This window comes from Clupea harengus, chromosome 13, assembly GCF_900700415.2.
Source record: "Clupea harengus chromosome 13, Ch_v2.0.2, whole genome shotgun sequence".
Taxonomy (NCBI): Eukaryota; Metazoa; Chordata; class Actinopteri; order Clupeiformes; family Clupeidae; genus Clupea; species Clupea harengus.
In genome coordinates, this window is record NC_045164.1 from 21555762 (window position 1) to 21574163 (window position 18402).

The 18402-nt window shown below is 42.3% G+C and overlaps 3 protein-coding genes across 5 annotated transcripts; 2 read left to right on the forward strand and 1 right to left on the reverse strand.

The window, feature by feature from the left end:
* Positions 1-5865: 5865 nt before the first annotated feature.
* On the forward strand, positions 5866-8296 carry LOC116223106 (protein CC2D2B-like). The gene is made up of 5 exons (XM_031578567.2): positions 5866-6513; positions 7071-7232; positions 7528-7554; positions 7642-7863; positions 8288-8296. The coding sequence occupies exons 2-5, from the start codon at positions 7095-7097 to the stop codon at positions 8294-8296; spliced, it is 396 nt and encodes a 131-aa protein (XP_031434427.1). The 5' UTR covers positions 5866-6513; positions 7071-7094.
* A 1975-nt stretch (positions 8297-10271) lies between these two features.
* On the forward strand, positions 10272-11708 carry LOC105893415 (protein CC2D2B-like). The gene is made up of 4 exons (XM_031579437.2): positions 10272-10379; positions 10526-10584; positions 10729-10906; positions 11300-11708. Exons 1-4 carry the CDS (start codon positions 10290-10292, stop codon positions 11522-11524), a joined length of 552 nt encoding a protein of 183 aa, XP_031435297.1. The 5' UTR covers positions 10272-10289; the 3' UTR covers positions 11525-11708.
* Positions 11709-11911: 203 nt separating this feature from the next.
* On the reverse strand, positions 11912-16924 carry ccnj (cyclin J). Of its 3 annotated transcripts, none has more exons than XM_031579032.2 (6): positions 16776-16924; positions 15821-15911; positions 15459-15669; positions 14947-15246; positions 13458-13617; positions 11912-12862 (listed from the first exon to the last, which is right to left on the reverse strand). In XM_031579032.2, exons 2-6 carry the CDS (start codon positions 15887-15889, stop codon positions 12535-12537), a joined length of 1068 nt encoding a protein of 355 aa, XP_031434892.1. In that variant the 5' UTR covers positions 15890-15911; positions 16776-16924; the 3' UTR covers positions 11912-12534. The 3 variants fall into 3 exon arrangements, with proteins under 3 accessions (XP_031434892.1, XP_031434894.1, XP_012675332.1); XM_031579034.2 differs by lacking the exon at positions 16776-16924 and adding an exon at positions 16547-16751; XM_012819878.3 differs by lacking the exon at positions 16776-16924 and adding an exon at positions 16557-16751 and having other exon boundaries at positions 11913-12862.
* Positions 16925-18402: the final 1478 nt, after the last annotated feature.

Genomic DNA, 18402 nt, shown 5'->3' on the forward strand with positions numbered 1-18402 from the left:
AAAAATATCATGCATATTAAATCCTCACACACTCAGTTGCCAGGTTATTTCTAGCAAAAACATATGCAGTCTAACACAACAGGCCTGCAATACATCAGCTTTTTATAATGTTATAATATTTATTTATAATGTTCAGTTCATGTTGAAACAGTTTGAGAGGATGGGAATTTCAACAGGCTGGATGAATCATTTGGTAGGATGTAGGTTTGTGGGTTTGGCCGTTAAATGGATTTGTGAATTAAACAACAAAGGGGTTTCCTATGTTATTAAGCCATGCCCACCACTGAATGTAAGTTTTCAAAAATACTAGAACAACGTGTTCAGATACAACGCAATAAAATTCACGCGCGACGCGCATCTGCAGCCTACCAAAATAAAACACAGTTGAATCAACAGCTTCTCGTAAAGCAGCTTACACAATGATATTGTAACGCTTCACAAAGAGTTACTGCACGGACAGGTGTGTAAAGACTGCTATTAGTTTTTAGCTCAGTGGCTCCTGATAAAACTTAAGAGTTACCGGAGTCTTGAGGCCAGTTTATTTGTTCTGTAGTAAGACACCACACAAATGGGTCCACACACACACACACACACACACACCACACACACCACACACACACACACACACACACCACACCCACACACACACCACACCACACACAGCGACACCACACACACACTACACACACACCCACCAACACGACACACACACACACACACAACACACACACACACACACACAGCAACAAAGCTAAACTTTTGTTGTGGTTTCAAATAAAACCTACTGCAAAGAAATAGAAAATGTAACCCCTCACAACACTGAAAATAGAAATGACATTACACTTCACACACTGAAACAGCAGTGAATTGCCATTCAAACAAGTCACTGTAGTTTGAATACTTATTCTTCCCTATGTTCGATCGAATGATCAAATTTCTAACAAAAAGTAACAGCCCACTAAGACCTTTTTTTTTAAGAAGCAAATGTGTTAGGGAACACTAACTTCCTTCTCTGTGAAGAACAACATGCAAATCTTCTGTTGTTGATTGTATGCATTGTCAGACAGATATCACTTGTCTCGGTGTTAATATCTAGTTTACATTTGCATATTTATTGTCAGAGCGGAGTTGAAACCAGCAAACGGTGATGGAACATTAGTCAGTTACGTTAGTGAAGGAACACCTACTGATAGCGCGGCAGGGAGTAGCAGGGCAGAAGAAAACGAGGTGAATGTGGGTGTTTGTGCCGGCTAAATATTATTATTTATTGATATTTTGAAGCCCTTTATATTTCACATCGACATGCATTGACAGTGTTGTTTGGACTTAAATTTGATAATTTGAATGAAAGCAGTTATAAGGATTTTTATGATCCACAGGGACCTGTTTTTGTGGATGATGACCTAATCTCCATTCAGCAATATATGAGTGGGGGGTTGCGAGATGTACTAAACACCCACACCCTCAAAGAGAAAGCAGAAGATGACCTCCATTGTACAGTTCAGAGAAGAATGAGCCATTTGCCCTTCATTCCTGTTCTTACCATGAATGAGGCAATCATGCCTGACTTTTGTTGTACAGGGTAAGATGGGTATTGCATCCAGATATCTTCAATATGGAAATTTAATATGACCGTACAGATCCTCTGTTTCTTCATTCGCCCATGTGTCAGCTTTCCCATTTCATCTGTTAGGCCAGAAAATTACAGAAGAGCAGCACTGCGTGAGCGCACGATCTCTGTAAAAATATTTTACAATGGAAAACTTGTCTCAACTACATCACAGTCACCGTTCAACCGTGATTTCAGAGTGAATATCGAGGAGACGTTCAATATGCAAGTCACAAACTGGCCGGAGAGCCTGATGTTGGAGGTATATCATGTTCATGTGTGGTTTTATTAGTATTGTGGTTAGTATCATTGCAAAGTAAGGATCTGACAAACTGTGCTGATGCCCCATACATGTTCAAGGTCCACGAGCATAAGAGGTTGAGGAGCACTCTTCTTGCCAAGGTGTATCTACCGATTCCACACAGAAATGTAACAGCGACCAGTGCACCAGTGGAGGCGTCAGAATTCAGCTGCGACCAAACTGTCGCAAGCTTCCATACAGGAGTGGGAAGCAGTGAGTAAAACTGACATGAATAATTCTCAGATTTGAAATACCTGCATCAAAAATGTTCATTGTGTGTGTATACTGAGACACTACTAAAGCATTAATACCTCTTGGGATATTAGAGAGAGGACATTCAAGAGTCTAACCGATGATTGGTGGTGGACATTTGCAAACACCAATAGAAACAATGCAAAGTGTTTGTTGTATTAGTTTGTTGAATTGCTAGATCGCTGTTGTTTTTTATATACAAATTCAATTATTAAATTATTATCTTCGTCATTGGCAGTCATAAGATGTCTAGACAGCATGAGTTGAAAATTGTATCTTTCAGACGTATTGTTCTTTCTGACCATCGATGACGAGGACGAGATGTGCTTGTTGACCACTGCAAAGCTGTATTATGTCCTGTCATGGGCAGTGGATGAAAGGGGTTTTCCTAAGGCCCCCCCTGCAGATCCAATCCTACCATCCTTTCGCAGGTGGGCTCATGCGTTTATGCATTGTTATCTTTGCAGCTATTTATAACCCTCTCTCTGCCTAAGATCCAAAGATTAGAGTAATCTCCAACACCAAATCCGATCATACATTTTTTTTACCACAGTATTGACATAGAATATTATATGTTTTAATAATCTAGTGAAGTATGTATCAGCCAAAATATGCACCTCTTGGAGAATGGAGACAAAACACTTTTGCTTGACATAAACACTGCTGTCTTTTTGTCACTTTAGCACGACGGCGGCTCGGTTAAACAGCAGACAGTTGGAGTGGCTCAGGAGGCTGCCCTTTGACCCCAATCACCCAGCAAACACTAGGCTCAATGAACTCCTGAGGGTTTGTATACACGTCACAGACTGACTCCATTTTTGAACTAATCGCATTGATGGCCGTTGTGACTAGTAGTACAGGAGTGAAGTACTCTACTGTGGTACTCTACTCACTATGATTTCTTATCATCAACTTAATGTTGACCCGTGCCTGCGTGGGTTTACTCCGGGTACTCCGGTTTCCCCCACCATCATAAAGACATGCATTGCATCGTATGAATATGAATGAATGTTGGTGGTGGTCGGAGGGGCCGTTGGCGCTGATTGGCAGCCACGCTTCTGTCAGTCTGCCCCAGGGCAGCTGTGGCTACTGAGGTAGCTTACCACCACCGGTATGACTGTGTATGAATGACTACTGGACTCTGGACTCTGTAAAGCGACTTCGGGTATATAGAGAAGCGCTATATAAGATTGAATTGATTGATTGATTGATTGATAGATCCATGAAGGAGCAGTAATTGAGAAAAATTTGTCAAGCAAACTTACAATGTGTGAATGCCCCTGTCAAGCAGTTTCATAACCCACATAATTATATATGGTATATTACATATCATTAAATATACATATGCTTGAAATATGAAATGATGGGCTAAACATGGATGCTAGACATTTGACCTCGACCTTGACCTTGCACCCTGTATTCGCTTCACCAGGAGGTGCGCCAAATGCAGGAGAACCCAAATGGTCATTTCCGTCTGGACCCCATGGAGGAATTCTGCTTCGCCAAGGATGAGCAGCTGGACGCCTCCCGACGTTTCCGCCTCCTGTGTCTGAGGAGCAAGCACGCTCCTGAGGCCCTCCTAACTGGCCCCGTCCCCCTCCACGACCGGGACATCACAGAGGCCATGATGGAGCTCCTATGTGGCCCCATCCCGCTCCACGACAGGGACACCCCAGAGGCCATGATGGAGGTAGGCCTTAAGGGTGATCTGGCTGATCTTTTTTTTTTTTGTAATACTGGCATCACGGGTGTCCGCTCAGTTAATGGCTTTATCGTGTCGTGACAGGATTACATAGAACCCCGGGGTGACGACTCCATCTCAGCAGAGAGGAAGTGGTCCATCCGATACTTTCAGAAGGTTAGGAGAACAGAACGTGACACTTGACATCCCCTCAATGGTTAATAGCAATGTAATTAGAATTGAATTGTTGTCATCCTAACAGGTACCTTTGCTTTTCATACCGATTCCTGCCGGGGAAAAGGCACAATCAACCCCAGACTTTATTTTGGATTAATTACCTCCCACGTTTACACTGAATCACTGCATATTTTAGTGATTGTGTGTGAGAGAGAGAGGGAGAGAGAGAGAACGAGAGAGAGAGAGAAAGAGAGAGGGAGAAAGATAGAGAGAGAGAGAAAGAGAGAGGGAGAAAGATAGAGAAAGCGAGAAAGAGAGGGAGAGAGAGAGAGAGAAAGAGAGAGGCTGCCAGCTTCTTCCCACGTATAATTTCAGGCACACACTGTGTTTTAGATTTGGAATTCACCAGTCAGAAGGGTGCTGTATGCACGTCCTGAATGTGCTGCTAATCTCTTTGAAACGCTCTGTGAATGTCCCCAACCTACATGCCAGCATTCTGTGTTTTTTTTTTAAGGATGTGTGGACTGAATGTGTTATTTATGTTCATGTGTTCAAGGTGGTCAATGATGCTCAAAAAGACCTTCACCAGATTGAGAAAAAATACAAGCTGTCTGATATTGTTAGAGAGTACCAGGATGCCGATACCCCACTGTGAGTGAGAGCCATTGTTTTTAACATCATCTTTTAATGTCTATGGTCTGATATCCCTCTGTGAGTGAGAGCCAGAGTTTTTAACTACATCTTTTAATGTCTATGGTCTGATATCCCGCCTCTTGTTTCTATAAATGTGAATGTATTAAAAACCTTCAGCGATTTAATGCAGACAGTGTGGGTGCTGCTATGACTTGCTTGTATGATTCATTCTCTTGCGTCCCTTCTCCCCGTCCGACCTCATAGCGTGATGAACTGGGACGTGTTCAGGCGAGCACGGCAGTTGAAGCCGAGGCGTCAGAAGATGAAGTGTGTCCCTCCTAGCGCCCTCTCCGACGGCGACCTGACAATCCGTGTCAACATCCAGAGAGCTGCACACTTACCTGTTCGCCAGAAGACATATCAGTACAGCCCCCATTCACTCCATACTAAAGTTCAATCTGCCGCACATCTCGGGCACAGCATACATACATACATACATGCATACATACATACATACATACATACATGCATACATACATACATACATGCATGAGTGCATGCATACATACATACATACGTACATACATACATACATACATACATACATACATACATACATACATACATACATACATACATACATACACACACACATACATACATACAAACATACATATATTACGTCATCTAAAGGGAATGTATGATATACTGTATGTCAACAGATTGACAGTCCATATCACTAAGAGTTTTTTTTATTTTAAATAGTACGCTTTACAGTGAATGTCTGATACCGACTCAAGATGATTGAGCAGCTTGAATTTGTTGTCTTTCTAACAGTCAGATGGAGAACCGTGGAGCCTATTGTGGTTTGTCCCGAGGTAAACAGGACCTCATTCGCTGGATACCTAAATGCTCACAGGTACACTCAAGAGCACTGCACACTGGGATGTGTCTGTCATGTTTTAAGTGCTGTCCCTGAGCGATAGAAGGATACAAATAACCCTTGTGCTGGTTTTGAAGTCCCTTGATTACCATGGCTACAGCCCACAGCCTGTTTAAGTAAATGAAGTGCCGTTTCTATGGTGATTGGTTTCATTTCAATTTTAAATGTGGGAGTTGGTGTCCTTCGATGATATGATTTTTTCCCCTCCTTTCTTTAACTTTGAGCATTTACTTATGTGTTGATTTGGGAAACTGAGATACTTTGCGTTGTTACTGCAGAATCAACTCCATCCTTTCGCTGAGGTGAACTTCCAAAGCTTGACATTTCAGACCAGCAGCGCAGAAGGACCTGACCCGGTCTGGAGAGAGGAATTTTGCCTCGATTTTAGGTATGCCTTTCCGATGACACCGCCAACAGCTGGGCTAGCCGCCCGTCGCAATTCCTCATTCAGACGTGCATCTGTCGATCACTTCTTTGACTGTGTGTGCTCATGCACACTGATCTGTCCTCGCTTGCCTCAGCTCCCCGGATGGTGACTACAGCCACGCGGGTCTTGCCAAGATTCAGGATGACATCGTCATCAACATCTTTGATGCGGTTTCATTTCAACTCACGGAGGTGCGCAGAATAATGCTGTGCATCGTGAAAAACACGGCAGGGAAGAGGTCACGGCGGAGTGCAACTTGTGCATCAACATCGGGCCTGATATTGCCTATGTCTTTTTTTTCTTTTTTGTTTCTGCCCACTGAATTACCTCATAAATACATTACAGAAAGGGTTATAAGGAAAATACTCATCCAGTGTCTCTTTGATGACAGAGAAACACGCTGAGGGGCTGTGGGACTCAGACCTTCTATGGCAAACAGTGGCTAGGTTCTGTGAACATACCCTTCAGGACTCTGCTGCAGAGGACAAAGGTACAGTTCCCACTTCAACACCACACCTCAACTAAGTAAACACAGATCTAAAGGTAAAGGATAATATGTGAAGCTTTTTTTTTTTCACTGCTTAAATTCTCCCGTCAGACATTTCTGGCAGCATAATGAATCAGCAGTGGACGTGATCGTCTACGTCATTCACACTGATTGTGGGCATGAGTCACTTTTGAAAGCCACCTCTCACTCTCCCACCTCTGTTTTTCCTCTGCAGTCGAGCCCACAGCTGTGTGGGCGCTGTGTTTCCGTGGCACGCTTTCACACACAGAAAGTCACCAAGCACTGCACATATTCATGCCTGTTCATTCAGTGGATTCAAACCTTTATACCACTAAGAGACATAACAGACTGCATTGGGTTAGCATGTAGAACATGCTTTTCTCATTGCTGAAATGCACTGTGCATATCTTGTATCTTGATTGAATTAAATGAATTTATTAAATGATGATTTCAGTGTTTATTCAGTGTACAGTATTCACACTTTACCCCTTTTGTATGAACAACTGAATGAATTAGTGTCCTTTGTTTTATGCCATCAGATCAGCTGTACTCTCAAGATCAAAATGGCCCCTTTACTACTGGGCTATGAGTGGTCTAGTAACGTCTCTCACCATGGAAACAGTAAAGAGGAAGCCAGTTACCTCAGTGTCTTCATAACTCTGGACCCACCTATCACCTCTAAAGAAGAACCATCAGTCACAGTTAGCATAATGCTGTTTTATTTTCAGTTTATGTTTTAAATGATTATGTGTGTGTGTGTGTGTGTGTGTGTGTGTGTGTGTGTGTGTGTGTGTGTGTGTGTGTGTGTGTGTGTGTGTGTGTGTGTGTGTGTGTGTGTGTGTGTGTGTGTGTGTGTGTGTGTGTGTGTGCTTGTGTGTGTGTGCTTATGTGTGTGTGTGTGTGTGTGTGTGTGCTTATGTGTGTGTGCTTATGTGTGTGTGTGTGTGTGTTTGTGTTTCAATGTAACTAAAGTCTCCTCTATGTTTTACCCTCCAGGAGATTAATCAGAGGCCTTTTTGGGTGGTGAGTGTGACTGTCATTCTAAGCATTCACTTTCATTCTCTCCTCACTACAACGTGATGCTAACCACACTGTCTTTTTTCGTTCCAGTTTCCAACCAACGAAAGCGATGACAATCTAATGTTAGCGCACCAGTTTGAGAAAGCGTGCAGGGCTGTTGGCGAACGGGTGAGGTTCGTCTGCACTGTAGTGAACAGTGACAGACAGCTAGTCCTGGCCACCAGGTTCTTCAGACCTCTCCCACCTCCACCAGAGATCCTTAAGCGTGATGGGGATGATCACCACAAGGATAAGAGCCAACTTACTTTCTTGGTAAAGCACGTAACCAGCAGCACACACAGGAGTTGATATTGTATTGACATTCAAGTAGAAGGTCAAAAAACTGTCTGCATTATGAGGATTAATGCACTATTAATCCAATGCATATAAATGTATGTATGTGTATATAAGCACACGTTCATGAATATTAATATGTGTGGGATTAGCTGGGGATTGCATGTAAAAATAGATGTGTGCAGTCCCAAGAGCTACAGCACGATGGAGAGGGAATGTGAGAAGCTAGAGAAATAACAGGGAGTGAAAGGAGATTTGGGTATCACATGGAAAGACGAGGCTAAAGGGATTCCAGCAGTGCTCTGAGGGTAACTTCCAAGTTAGGAGAATGGCTTCAACAGATCCCAGGAATAATGTCCAAAGTCTCTGTCCAGAAATCTCTGCCCAGAAATCTCTGCCCCAGACCCCATAACAAAAACACCTATGAATTATATACTCATACATATTTTATATATATATACAGTACTGTGCAAAAGTTTTAGGCAGGTGTGAAAAAAATGCTGTAAACTAAGAATGCTTTCAAAAATGGAAGTGTTAACAGTTTATTTTCATCAATTAATAAAATGCAGTGAATGAACAGAAGATAAATCTAAATCAAATCAATATTTGGTGTGACCACCCTTTGCCTTCAAAACAGCATCAATTCTTCTAGGTACACTTGCACACAGTTTTTGAAGGAACTCGGCTGGTAGGTTGTTCCAAACATCTTGGAGAACTAACCACAGATCTTCTGTGGATTTAGGGTTCCTTAAATCCTTCTGTCTCTTCATGTAATCCCAGACAGACTCGATGACTTATAGCATTTTTTCACTTTTACCTTTGCATCAAAATAATGCAAATGTAAGTGCCAGTTGCAAAATGCGCTGTCATATTGCATGACCAATTTGTACACTGTGGTGTCACAGCTATTTACCTCAGATAATTGTATGCACCAATCTTCATGTAATCCCAGACAGACTTGATGATTTACAGCATTTTTTCACACCTGCCTAAAACTTTTGCACAGTACTGTGTGTGTGTGTGTGTGTGTGTGTGTGTGTGTGTGTGTGTGTGTGTGTGTGTGTGTGTATATATACATATATATATATATATATATATATATATATATATATAAGAAATAGATGCCTTGGTCTTTCCTCAATCACTCCATTCACAGAAACAGAAGAGAGTAGCTGCTTTCGTGTCTCTGATTCCTGTTCTGCCGAGTTCATCTGAAGTTGGAGACCATGGAGAGATGTGGCTCACCTCTGAGGTACGCTCAACACCAGAGACCGTTTTTGCTCAGGAAATATGACATTTTAAAATATATGAGTCACACACTTTAGAAAGGTTCCGCCACAGCTGGAGGTGTAAACAATCATATCCACGATGAGCTGAACTGTGAAGGGGCTTTTTTTTCAGTACTGAAATGTTCCTTGCTCAGTTCCATGTAATGAGTTGTATTAATGTGTCTGAAAACCTTACAGCAATGCCTGGATCTAGTCATCGGAAACGGTGTCAGTTTAGCGGCCCTACTCTGCAACTTCTTTCTGTATTTAGAAGTAGAGGCATATGTTCTTCTAGCTACATCAATTACAGAGGTAAGCTGCTCACCTAAGCTCTTATAAATGGGTTGTGTATGTGCATAGGTGTGTTTAGACATCTCTACCTTTTCATTCACTCTTCACAAATGTATTTTGCAATTCACAAAGAATTCTAGTAAAAGATGAACTCAAGAACTGACTTCTTTGTCTTATTCCCAGGGTGAGAGGGCGTATGTTTTAACCACTGGGCCCTCCGGTGTCTTGGTGTGGGATCAAAAAGATGGGAGCCACTACAGCTTACAGGAGGCATTCTGTCCAATCATAAAAGTGGACTGTGTGGTCAACTGGAAAAATGTACAGTGTATAAAAATAGAATAGAATAGAAAATAGAAAAGCCTTTATTGTCATTGTATTTGCATAAAACTAAATTTGCAACACTGCTCCTGTTGGTGCGACTAGGGACAACATATAATACAACAACAACCTATAACACAACAATAGTACAAATAGCTAAAAAATAGTACATTGAAAATATATATGTTAAGAGTTCAATCAAGTGTGGTGGTATATATTGCACGTTCTTCCATGAGGTGCAGTAACATTTTGAGTACAGTAACATTTTGTTTATACAATGTTTAGTTTATCTAAGAAGAATTTTGCAGCGCTGTTTCTTTGGATGTATGGGGCCAGAGTTCCTACTTCAGTTCCAATTTCAGTTTAGGGCGTAAAACTGAGTCAGAGATACTCTGGTGGTTATCTTCCCCTCAGTAACTGTACCTGTGGTGCCTCACTGTGGTTTTGGCACGGCCTGTGTCACCAGAGATAAACAAACATTTCTGTTGTCTTGGTGCGTCGTAGGTGTGGTTTCATAGGAACAATGCAATGGCAGTGCCGCTGACGTTTCAGCTGTCAGATGATTTTACATGGATTGCTTTGTTCTCAGCAGACTCCCAGCCAAAGTCAGCAGAAGAGGTTAGTCTTACCTGCCCATGTGATTACCTGTGAAGTAGTGACACCATGTGGCCAGATTAAGAAGTGCAATTGTTATAATTTTGTAATTATTATTTAGACCACGGAAATCATTGTATATGATTTAATAATTATTTTGTTTTTGGAAGTCCCCTGCAATCCAGTATCGCATTCCTCAGTCAGAGCTGGTTGAAGTCTTACAAAGAAGGTAGGTTAGGCCACAGAAGTGTCTTTAAAATAAACAGTTTCACATAACCCTCTTGAGTAACAACTATAAAACCCAATGCATCTCTCTAAATATGTGTGTTTGCAGTCATGTGCGTCTTTCTGAGTTGTGTGCCTTTGCTTGAAGGATGGAGAATAAGCTAAAGCAGAGTGTGATGGAATGGCGCTGTCCCCACCTGACGCGGTGGAACAGGCGCTACCCTACTATCCTCAGTGAAATCCTGCCCAAGTTCGAGATGCAGCAAGACCTCTCCTCCGTGGAGGAGGAGCTTCACAGACTGTCCGTCAACATGAGGGACTTCAAGGTGAGGCCCGGACCTCCCACCATTACTCGCTTTATGATTGCTGCTTTAAATAGCTTGTGGTTGACAGCAGTGAATGCCTGGGTTTTCAAGAAATTTTTTGAAGTTGATTGACAGATCCTTAAAAATCTGTGTATTTTTTTTTTCCACCAGGAACTGTAGAATCACGTGTAAAATGAAAATCACTTTTCACATCAGAGTCTCTGATTCTTCTTCATTTGTACCAACAACACCATCATATTCTCAAGTCATCAGTTTAGTGCCAAAGTAACATTTTTGTTGGCCTTATTCAGAGTGTGACCGTAACCAATTGTGAACCGCATTGTTATGTGATAGACTAGACTAGACAACCAAAAACCAAACCTCTACATTAACAATGGTTCCTTTGTTTTTTAGGTGACTGGCATGCCCATTCATATGGCTTTCACCGATATGGATGCTGTGATCGAACGAGTCCGGAGCGCCCAGATTCACAGCACAGAGATCCCCGACACGGAGTTTGCGCTCTGTGTCTACATCCATCCCTACCATAATGACATCTTGTCTGTCTGGGTCTTCCTAGCATCACTGGCGACACGTCAGAAGGGAACATACTACCAGCCCCCAAGTTACGGTGAATAGAGTTACCAATGTTTTGCCTGCATTCATTAGAACACTTCTCTAGAGAGAAAGGGTGGAGTTTCACTTAGATTGGTCAGGTTTGAGACCACACTCGGCCCACTCCAGGCGGAGAAGTACAGCCTGGGAGAAGACAAGGGACGCCCTTGTGGGAAGGTCATGAGCATAGAAATTAATACTTTTTTTCTTTTTCTATGTCAGTATTTACACAGCCTGTCTTAGTCACTGTTTGGATGCAATTCTTCAGGTTGTCCATATCTGCACTGAGTGACGGTTCACTTGTTGTTTGTAATGAAATAAATCCTTTTGCACCCATATTGTGAGTGCTTATAGAATCTCTCTGAACATGCTCTCTTCAGTTGATGTCTGAAAGTGTCGGATGTAGATGCATGTCATCTCAATTCAGCCATCAAAAAAATGCTCACACTTTCTGAGAGTAAAAAGAAACCTCTAGATGACTGTTTGACATGAGTGTACATGAAACTGACACAGGGCACATGTCTGTTCGAGACGTTCATAGTCACCCTGCAGTGTTTTTATTAAAAACAAATAACGAATCAAAGTGCACTTGTACTGTTCACAGGACAATAGTCTACATTCAATGCTTCTGAGGTAGCAGCGCACAAATAAACAACTACACCTACTTGTAAAAATGACTATACACCCACATTTTTCATGAAGTCTGCATTGAAAAATACACTTCAACATAATTAGCATTATTTCAAGGCAAAAAAAAAAAAAAAAAGTTACTATTGCACGTTTGAATGGCCTGATTCTGTATGACTAAGAACGTAACACTGAATTTCCAACACTTCTTGACCAGATGATGTGTTTTAGTTTTTTTTTTTGTTTCAAAAAAAAGAGAGAAAAAAAAAGAAAGAAAAAACATCGCTTAGCAGCTGAAATGGTTCAGTTAATCCTTCCGAGTCGAATGTGAGGGAGGGGGGCAGCTTGGTCACCCTGGCTCCATCATGTCAACACCTGTCCATTCCTCTAAAGAACCAGAGCCAGCATCACCTGTCAAACTGGGGGGTGGCACAGGTGTAGAGTGCGTTCAACTGATAGCCCCGGGTGGGCAGGTTCCCCTTTGGATCCAGTGAGGCCGATATGGTTTGGGCCTGCCCCTGTCCCAGGGTGGTGCTGGGCTGCAGCGTGGTGGTATGGGTCAGGTAGGGGGACGGGCCGTGGGTCTGGGCCAGGTTCTGCTGGGTGTACTGTAGCGTGGGTCTCTGGAGGTACTGGTGTGGAGCAGCGCTCTGGGGCTGGGACTGGAACACCATCTGAGACATCGGGTGCTGGCACTTCTGCTTGTTGGCTTCTTTCAGGTCACCGTCGTGGGCACTGAGAACCAAAGAACAGGGACAGAGTTACTTTTTGGCATTCAAGAAAGAAAAAAAAAAACACTGTCTGCCTGGAGCAAGTGAAGCATTTTCTTGATAGGATAGCAGCCTCTCTGAATTATATTTCTAGTTGAAGTCTCTAGTTTTCCAGTTTCTTTCTTTTGTACGTCGCTTTGGATAGAAGTGTCTGCTAAATGACTAAATGCACTAATATGAACTCCATACAAATGTATAGTAGAGATGAAGGAGTGAACTATTACTAGTTGTGTAAGAACTGTCGAATGGAAGTCAGCAAGGAACTTGCTTTGTGCTCTGCAGATATTGCCCTACAACACGACCACTGATCATGTGCATAGTGAATGAAGAGCAAGGCACACTTGTTCAGTGACAGCGTTCTACTCTCTGCTTTCAGCATTTTATGCCACTTTTCCACATTATCAACAAAGGCCTGCTTACCTCACAGCCTCATCTCTACCAACCCACCACTGCAAGTCTATATGAATGGCAATATAGTATATGATCACTACAAAAGCAGTTGAGGACATCACAAGTGATGCTGCACTGGGAGCGCAGAGGCCTTTGTGTAGCGTACTCACAGAAGTAACCTCTCCACACAGGGCAGCAAGTGTTCCCAGGGGTAGAGAGTGAGGTGCTGGAGACGGCTGGGCCAGGTAGGGGACAGGCGCAGGATGATGCGAGAGGCCGCCACGCAACCAGCCGCCACCAAAGATGGCGCAAAGCTCAGGAAGACATGGTCTGAGGAGAAAGAAGGGGGGGGGGGGGGGGGGGGCGTTTGAGATCGTCGGGAATGACTGAAGTGCCGCTCACATCTACCTACCCTGAGAACTTGACAACGCATCCTGAAGTTGGCATTGAAGATGAAACCTGCGCAAAATACTGACCACATATGAAAGCTTGCCTGAAAATCTGACCAGATACACCTGTGGTAAGGCATGAATGAAGGAGTGAGATGGTATCAGGGCGTAAAGGGTCCTGATTGCAATCTAAGCAGCAAACTAGATACAATGCAAATCTGCCTTATCAAAATCAAGCACCAAGTAGTATTGCATGCTTCAGTGACAGAACAGTATTATGCCAGTAATACACATAATTAGCATTTGATCTCATTCTTTATGGAGTCTGTTTATTATGCTTATTTACATTAATCTAAACTACATTGGAGCAGTCCACATTCACCTCTTTTTAAGATCTGGCAAGATCTTCAATTTGGCAAGAGACATGCAATATACACAAAAACATACAATACAAAAACAAACAATATACTGTAAATAACTGGAATGCTATGGTTTGGTAAAGATCATATTTTCATTCATGCAGTGCCCTTCATAGAGGTTTACATTAGAAGATCCGTTTGTAGCATTAAATTGGAGCATATCTTGCTCAATTACACCTCATCTCTTTCTCTTTCTCTCTCTTTCTCTAGTTTTACTCTCCCTTTTCTCACATACACCGACATGCAGTCTTCAACACAATCCCCATCAATGCAGGCACATCTCATCTCCCTTAATTCACACAGATTTCCCCGATCAATTCCTTCTCTTCCTCTGTCGATTCTTATCTTCCCCATTGTCATGGGTTGGTAAAGTGGTACCTTCAACAATCTCACCGCAACTATAGAATGTCTTGTGTATTTGTTTGTTCGCTTGCCTGTGTGTTGGTCTGTAAACTTGCCTGTCTGTTGGTCTGTCTACTTGTCTGTCTGTTGGTCTGTCTATGTGTCTGCTTGTCTGTCTGCCTGCTTGTCTGTTTGTTGCTTTATGCCACTTTGTTTTCACACTGTATTAGAGCGGGTGGCTTCAATCACGATTGTAACTACACTTGAATAAAAATAAAGCTGTCCTCCGAAGAGGGGGGAGGGGGGGGGGGACCGGTAGTGGGCCTAAATAAATAAATTGGAGCACATCTGGCAGAAATATAAGAATGAAAAACAAAACAAAAACAGCAACAATAGCAGTAAGTAAATAGGGGATACAACAGACTATAGTTTAGTGGTGATCAAAGAAATAACTCAAGTAAAGAGGAGCTTTATGAAAGCTGACAAAGGGGCAACATGACATCACTCACCCTGTAATGAAACCTCCAGGAAGTAGTCTGCGTACTTGCTCATGTAAAGGACCGTCTTCTCCAGGCAGACCATGGGCCAGCCATCATGCAAGTCCCCCTCGTGGACCGATATTGACAAGTAGTACTCAATGAAGTGGGCCGCCGTGGGAAGGTACAGGTTCCACTGGAAGGCCTCCAGGAGCAGCAGCTCCATGTGTAACAGCCCCGGTCGGGTCAGAACCAGGCTCATGGAGCTCATGCAACCGAGGCTGTTCAATGTCTGCAGCTTGGGCACTCGGTCTTCTCTCTCCTCAAATTTGCCTAAAGAAAAAGAAAACAATTATGGATTATGATTATGGAAACATCTCAGTATCAAAATTGAAATATTATATGCAAAATGGCAAAGTATCCATATTAAATACCAACTAAATTGCACAGCATGGGTTTATGTTTAAACCCATAAAAACGTCAAGAACTAAAATCAAAGTTGTGTGCACACGTTACAAAAATGAACAGCCAACAGAAATCCTTACTAGCCAAGAGCAAACAGGAGAGGGCGACTATATGAAGCTGCTGGACAGAGATGTCATAGCGGTCCATGAAGAGATCCAACAGATAAACTGCAAGGTGTCTGGCGTTTGGGCATAGCTTGAAACGATTGCTCACTACTGCTATGAGGTCTGCAAAGTACCGCCTCAGGTTGAGCTGTGGAGACTGGACTTTGTAGAGTGGCAGCTTGAGCTCCTGAAAGAGAAACAGACAGGCATGTTTTAATTTCGCATGCCCTGAGTAGGCCTACCTGCTTGACACGTCATAAAGTTAGAGGTCAAACATGCTAGCCCATAACGTCGTTCTTAAAAAGCACGAAAGGCATTTTCCAGACGCATAGGCTTACCTTGAGGCGAAGAGCCTGGTGTATATCTCCTGCAAGCTGTCCTTTCCACCACTGGCCCTCAAGCTCCATTTAATTAAACGTGTCGGGCTGCCTGAAAATACATCACCGAAAGGCTACGTTAAGTTTATGTATTTTACCTCGCGGAACACACATGGCATTTACCATTTGACCTATATTTCCACGTTGGAATTCCATTACTGGGTAACTTCATAAGTGTCCTCAGCTGAACCAGTGTCATGATCAAAACGCGTTGGTTGGATGCATCAGAGGCGTGCAAGAGTTTTTGTATTAGATTAAAAATACTCAGGCTTTCAAGTGTCCAAATATGACTTAAATTGATGGCTCATCCGTTTAAACAATGCGAAGAGACAATGATCTAGATCTGACCTACATCTAAAACTATGCCACCAAGTCTGAGGGGAGCTATGAATGGAATGAACGAGTAAGCGAATGCCTTCTCCGGTGAGATAGAAACAATGTATTATAGGCTATAACGTTACTCTACAACGTAGCTAGGTGTTTACTGTATCACTCTCGCTAAAACAAGGCTATCATTACAAACTTGCTCCAGTGCTGGGACGACTTCCAGGTTGGCACAGTAGCCTAAACCATATATTTAGTTAACAGCGGTCGAGGGGAGAATAGTTTACTTTTTTCACCGGTCTGCCGCTATTCACATAGGTCCAACAAAAAGTTTCACGAGATGAACTTAAACAAGACACCCACCAACACTTACCCCACACATCGAGGACGAACGTTTTGAGTTTCACACCAACACAAGACTACAAGAGTCTTGAAGAGTACAAAATGTTGACAATGAACCACGAAGTTTACGGTTTCATTGTTCAAGTTTACAATAAGCAAGATTAGAACACATGGAGTGGCGATCCTGCCAATTGGATGCTCCCTTACACTCTGAACTTCCCCGCAAACGCCCAATCAAACGCAAACTTACATAGACGTACGAGGAACAAGAAGGGCCGCACATCTCATCCAGCCTCCATGCGTTTAACACACGGGTATAGTCACAGTTTCATAACTGGTAACTTGTCACAATCTATAAATAATACCATCCGATTTTTTTCTCTTACCGCCTAAAACTGCGATATCCCTAACGAAAAGTCTCATGATCTAGTTAAAATCTGGAACCGCCCCCGTGAATTTGACGGGCAGCAAGTTAAGCTAGTTAGGAACCAGACTAATCCACCTCATCCAATGAAATGAGTCGGAGGCGGATAGTGATATTGAGATATCAGTGGGTGCTCCGAGATTTGATCAAAGAATGTATGCAAAACTGGCTCTCGGAAACAGGCTAGTTTATTTACATGTTTATTTAATAGCTAGGCATACGGGTGGAATATTACTAAAGATCTACTATTTACACTCAGTCCCTTCAGCTGTTAACATGGTAATGGATCACACTCATCAAACTTGGGCTTCCTGTGCAGGCTAAATCTACTGGGCTTTGCTCACCTGGCTTCCTGTTTGGCTCATCAGATCCAGAGGTTAAAGTATGAAAATAAAAACATCAAAGTGATGTTGGAAAAAAACTGAATAAGATCAAATGTCAAATTGTTGTCTGATGATATAATATAATATAATAAGATAATTGAATATGCCGGGTCCAAAGGTTTCCCAACGCATTTTTTTTCACCTGAACACAAAGTAACAGGGCTAAAGACATAATGGAGGGAACTATTTGCTGCATGTACAAAATAGTATGTGTGTGAGACCGTCTACATCTATGTCAGTGTAACAGAGCTCAGTTATGTTGTAATAAACCTCACAGTCCTACTGCTGGGCAGTGAATTCATTCTTGGCCTTAAGCCTCTTGGTCAGAGTATCTGCATTTCAACCCTAAAATCACAAGGGCATCAAACAACTACAACAAGAATTCAATAACAATTTCTATGGTGTGCTATACTATACATATGCTATGTTAAACATCTCATTCAGTATTCAATGCATACATTATGAAGTACATGCAATCTTCTGAACTACATGAAACATGTGATGCATTATTATCACTCTGTCCACATACTTCTAGTATATATGAGTTGTCAGACTCCAAGTCCAAAGGAGAAGTGAAATAACACAGTTAAACAATAATGTCAAATCTTGCCTTGCTTAGCAAAAGGAGTTCACTGAGCCTGGCAGTGTTATGGTATTCTGGGCATTCTGCCTCCGAGAGTAATAGCAGCCATTCACAAACTCTAATGCAAATGGGTAGGTCTATTAAAGGGTTTATACAATACCGTAATGACAGAAATGTTAGAAACTAAGATCTAGATGGTAAATAACCCTCAGAAAACCTTGCAATGTTTACAATAAAAAAGCAAGTAGATATTTTATCCTTACATTATGGTATTCAGTCAAGGCTTACTTACTGCCATTAGGCCTAAACATATGACTTAAGCTTCTGTACTGAACAAAGCTCAACTGAGCTCTGGTTTCATTATAGTTTTATTTCCATTCCATTCTCCGCAGGAGTGAACCATGACCACATTAACCTTGTTTGACCCTGCAGTGTAGTGGCTGACTTCAATGGCACTAGGCAATGCCTCACACGTGGCTGTTCAGTG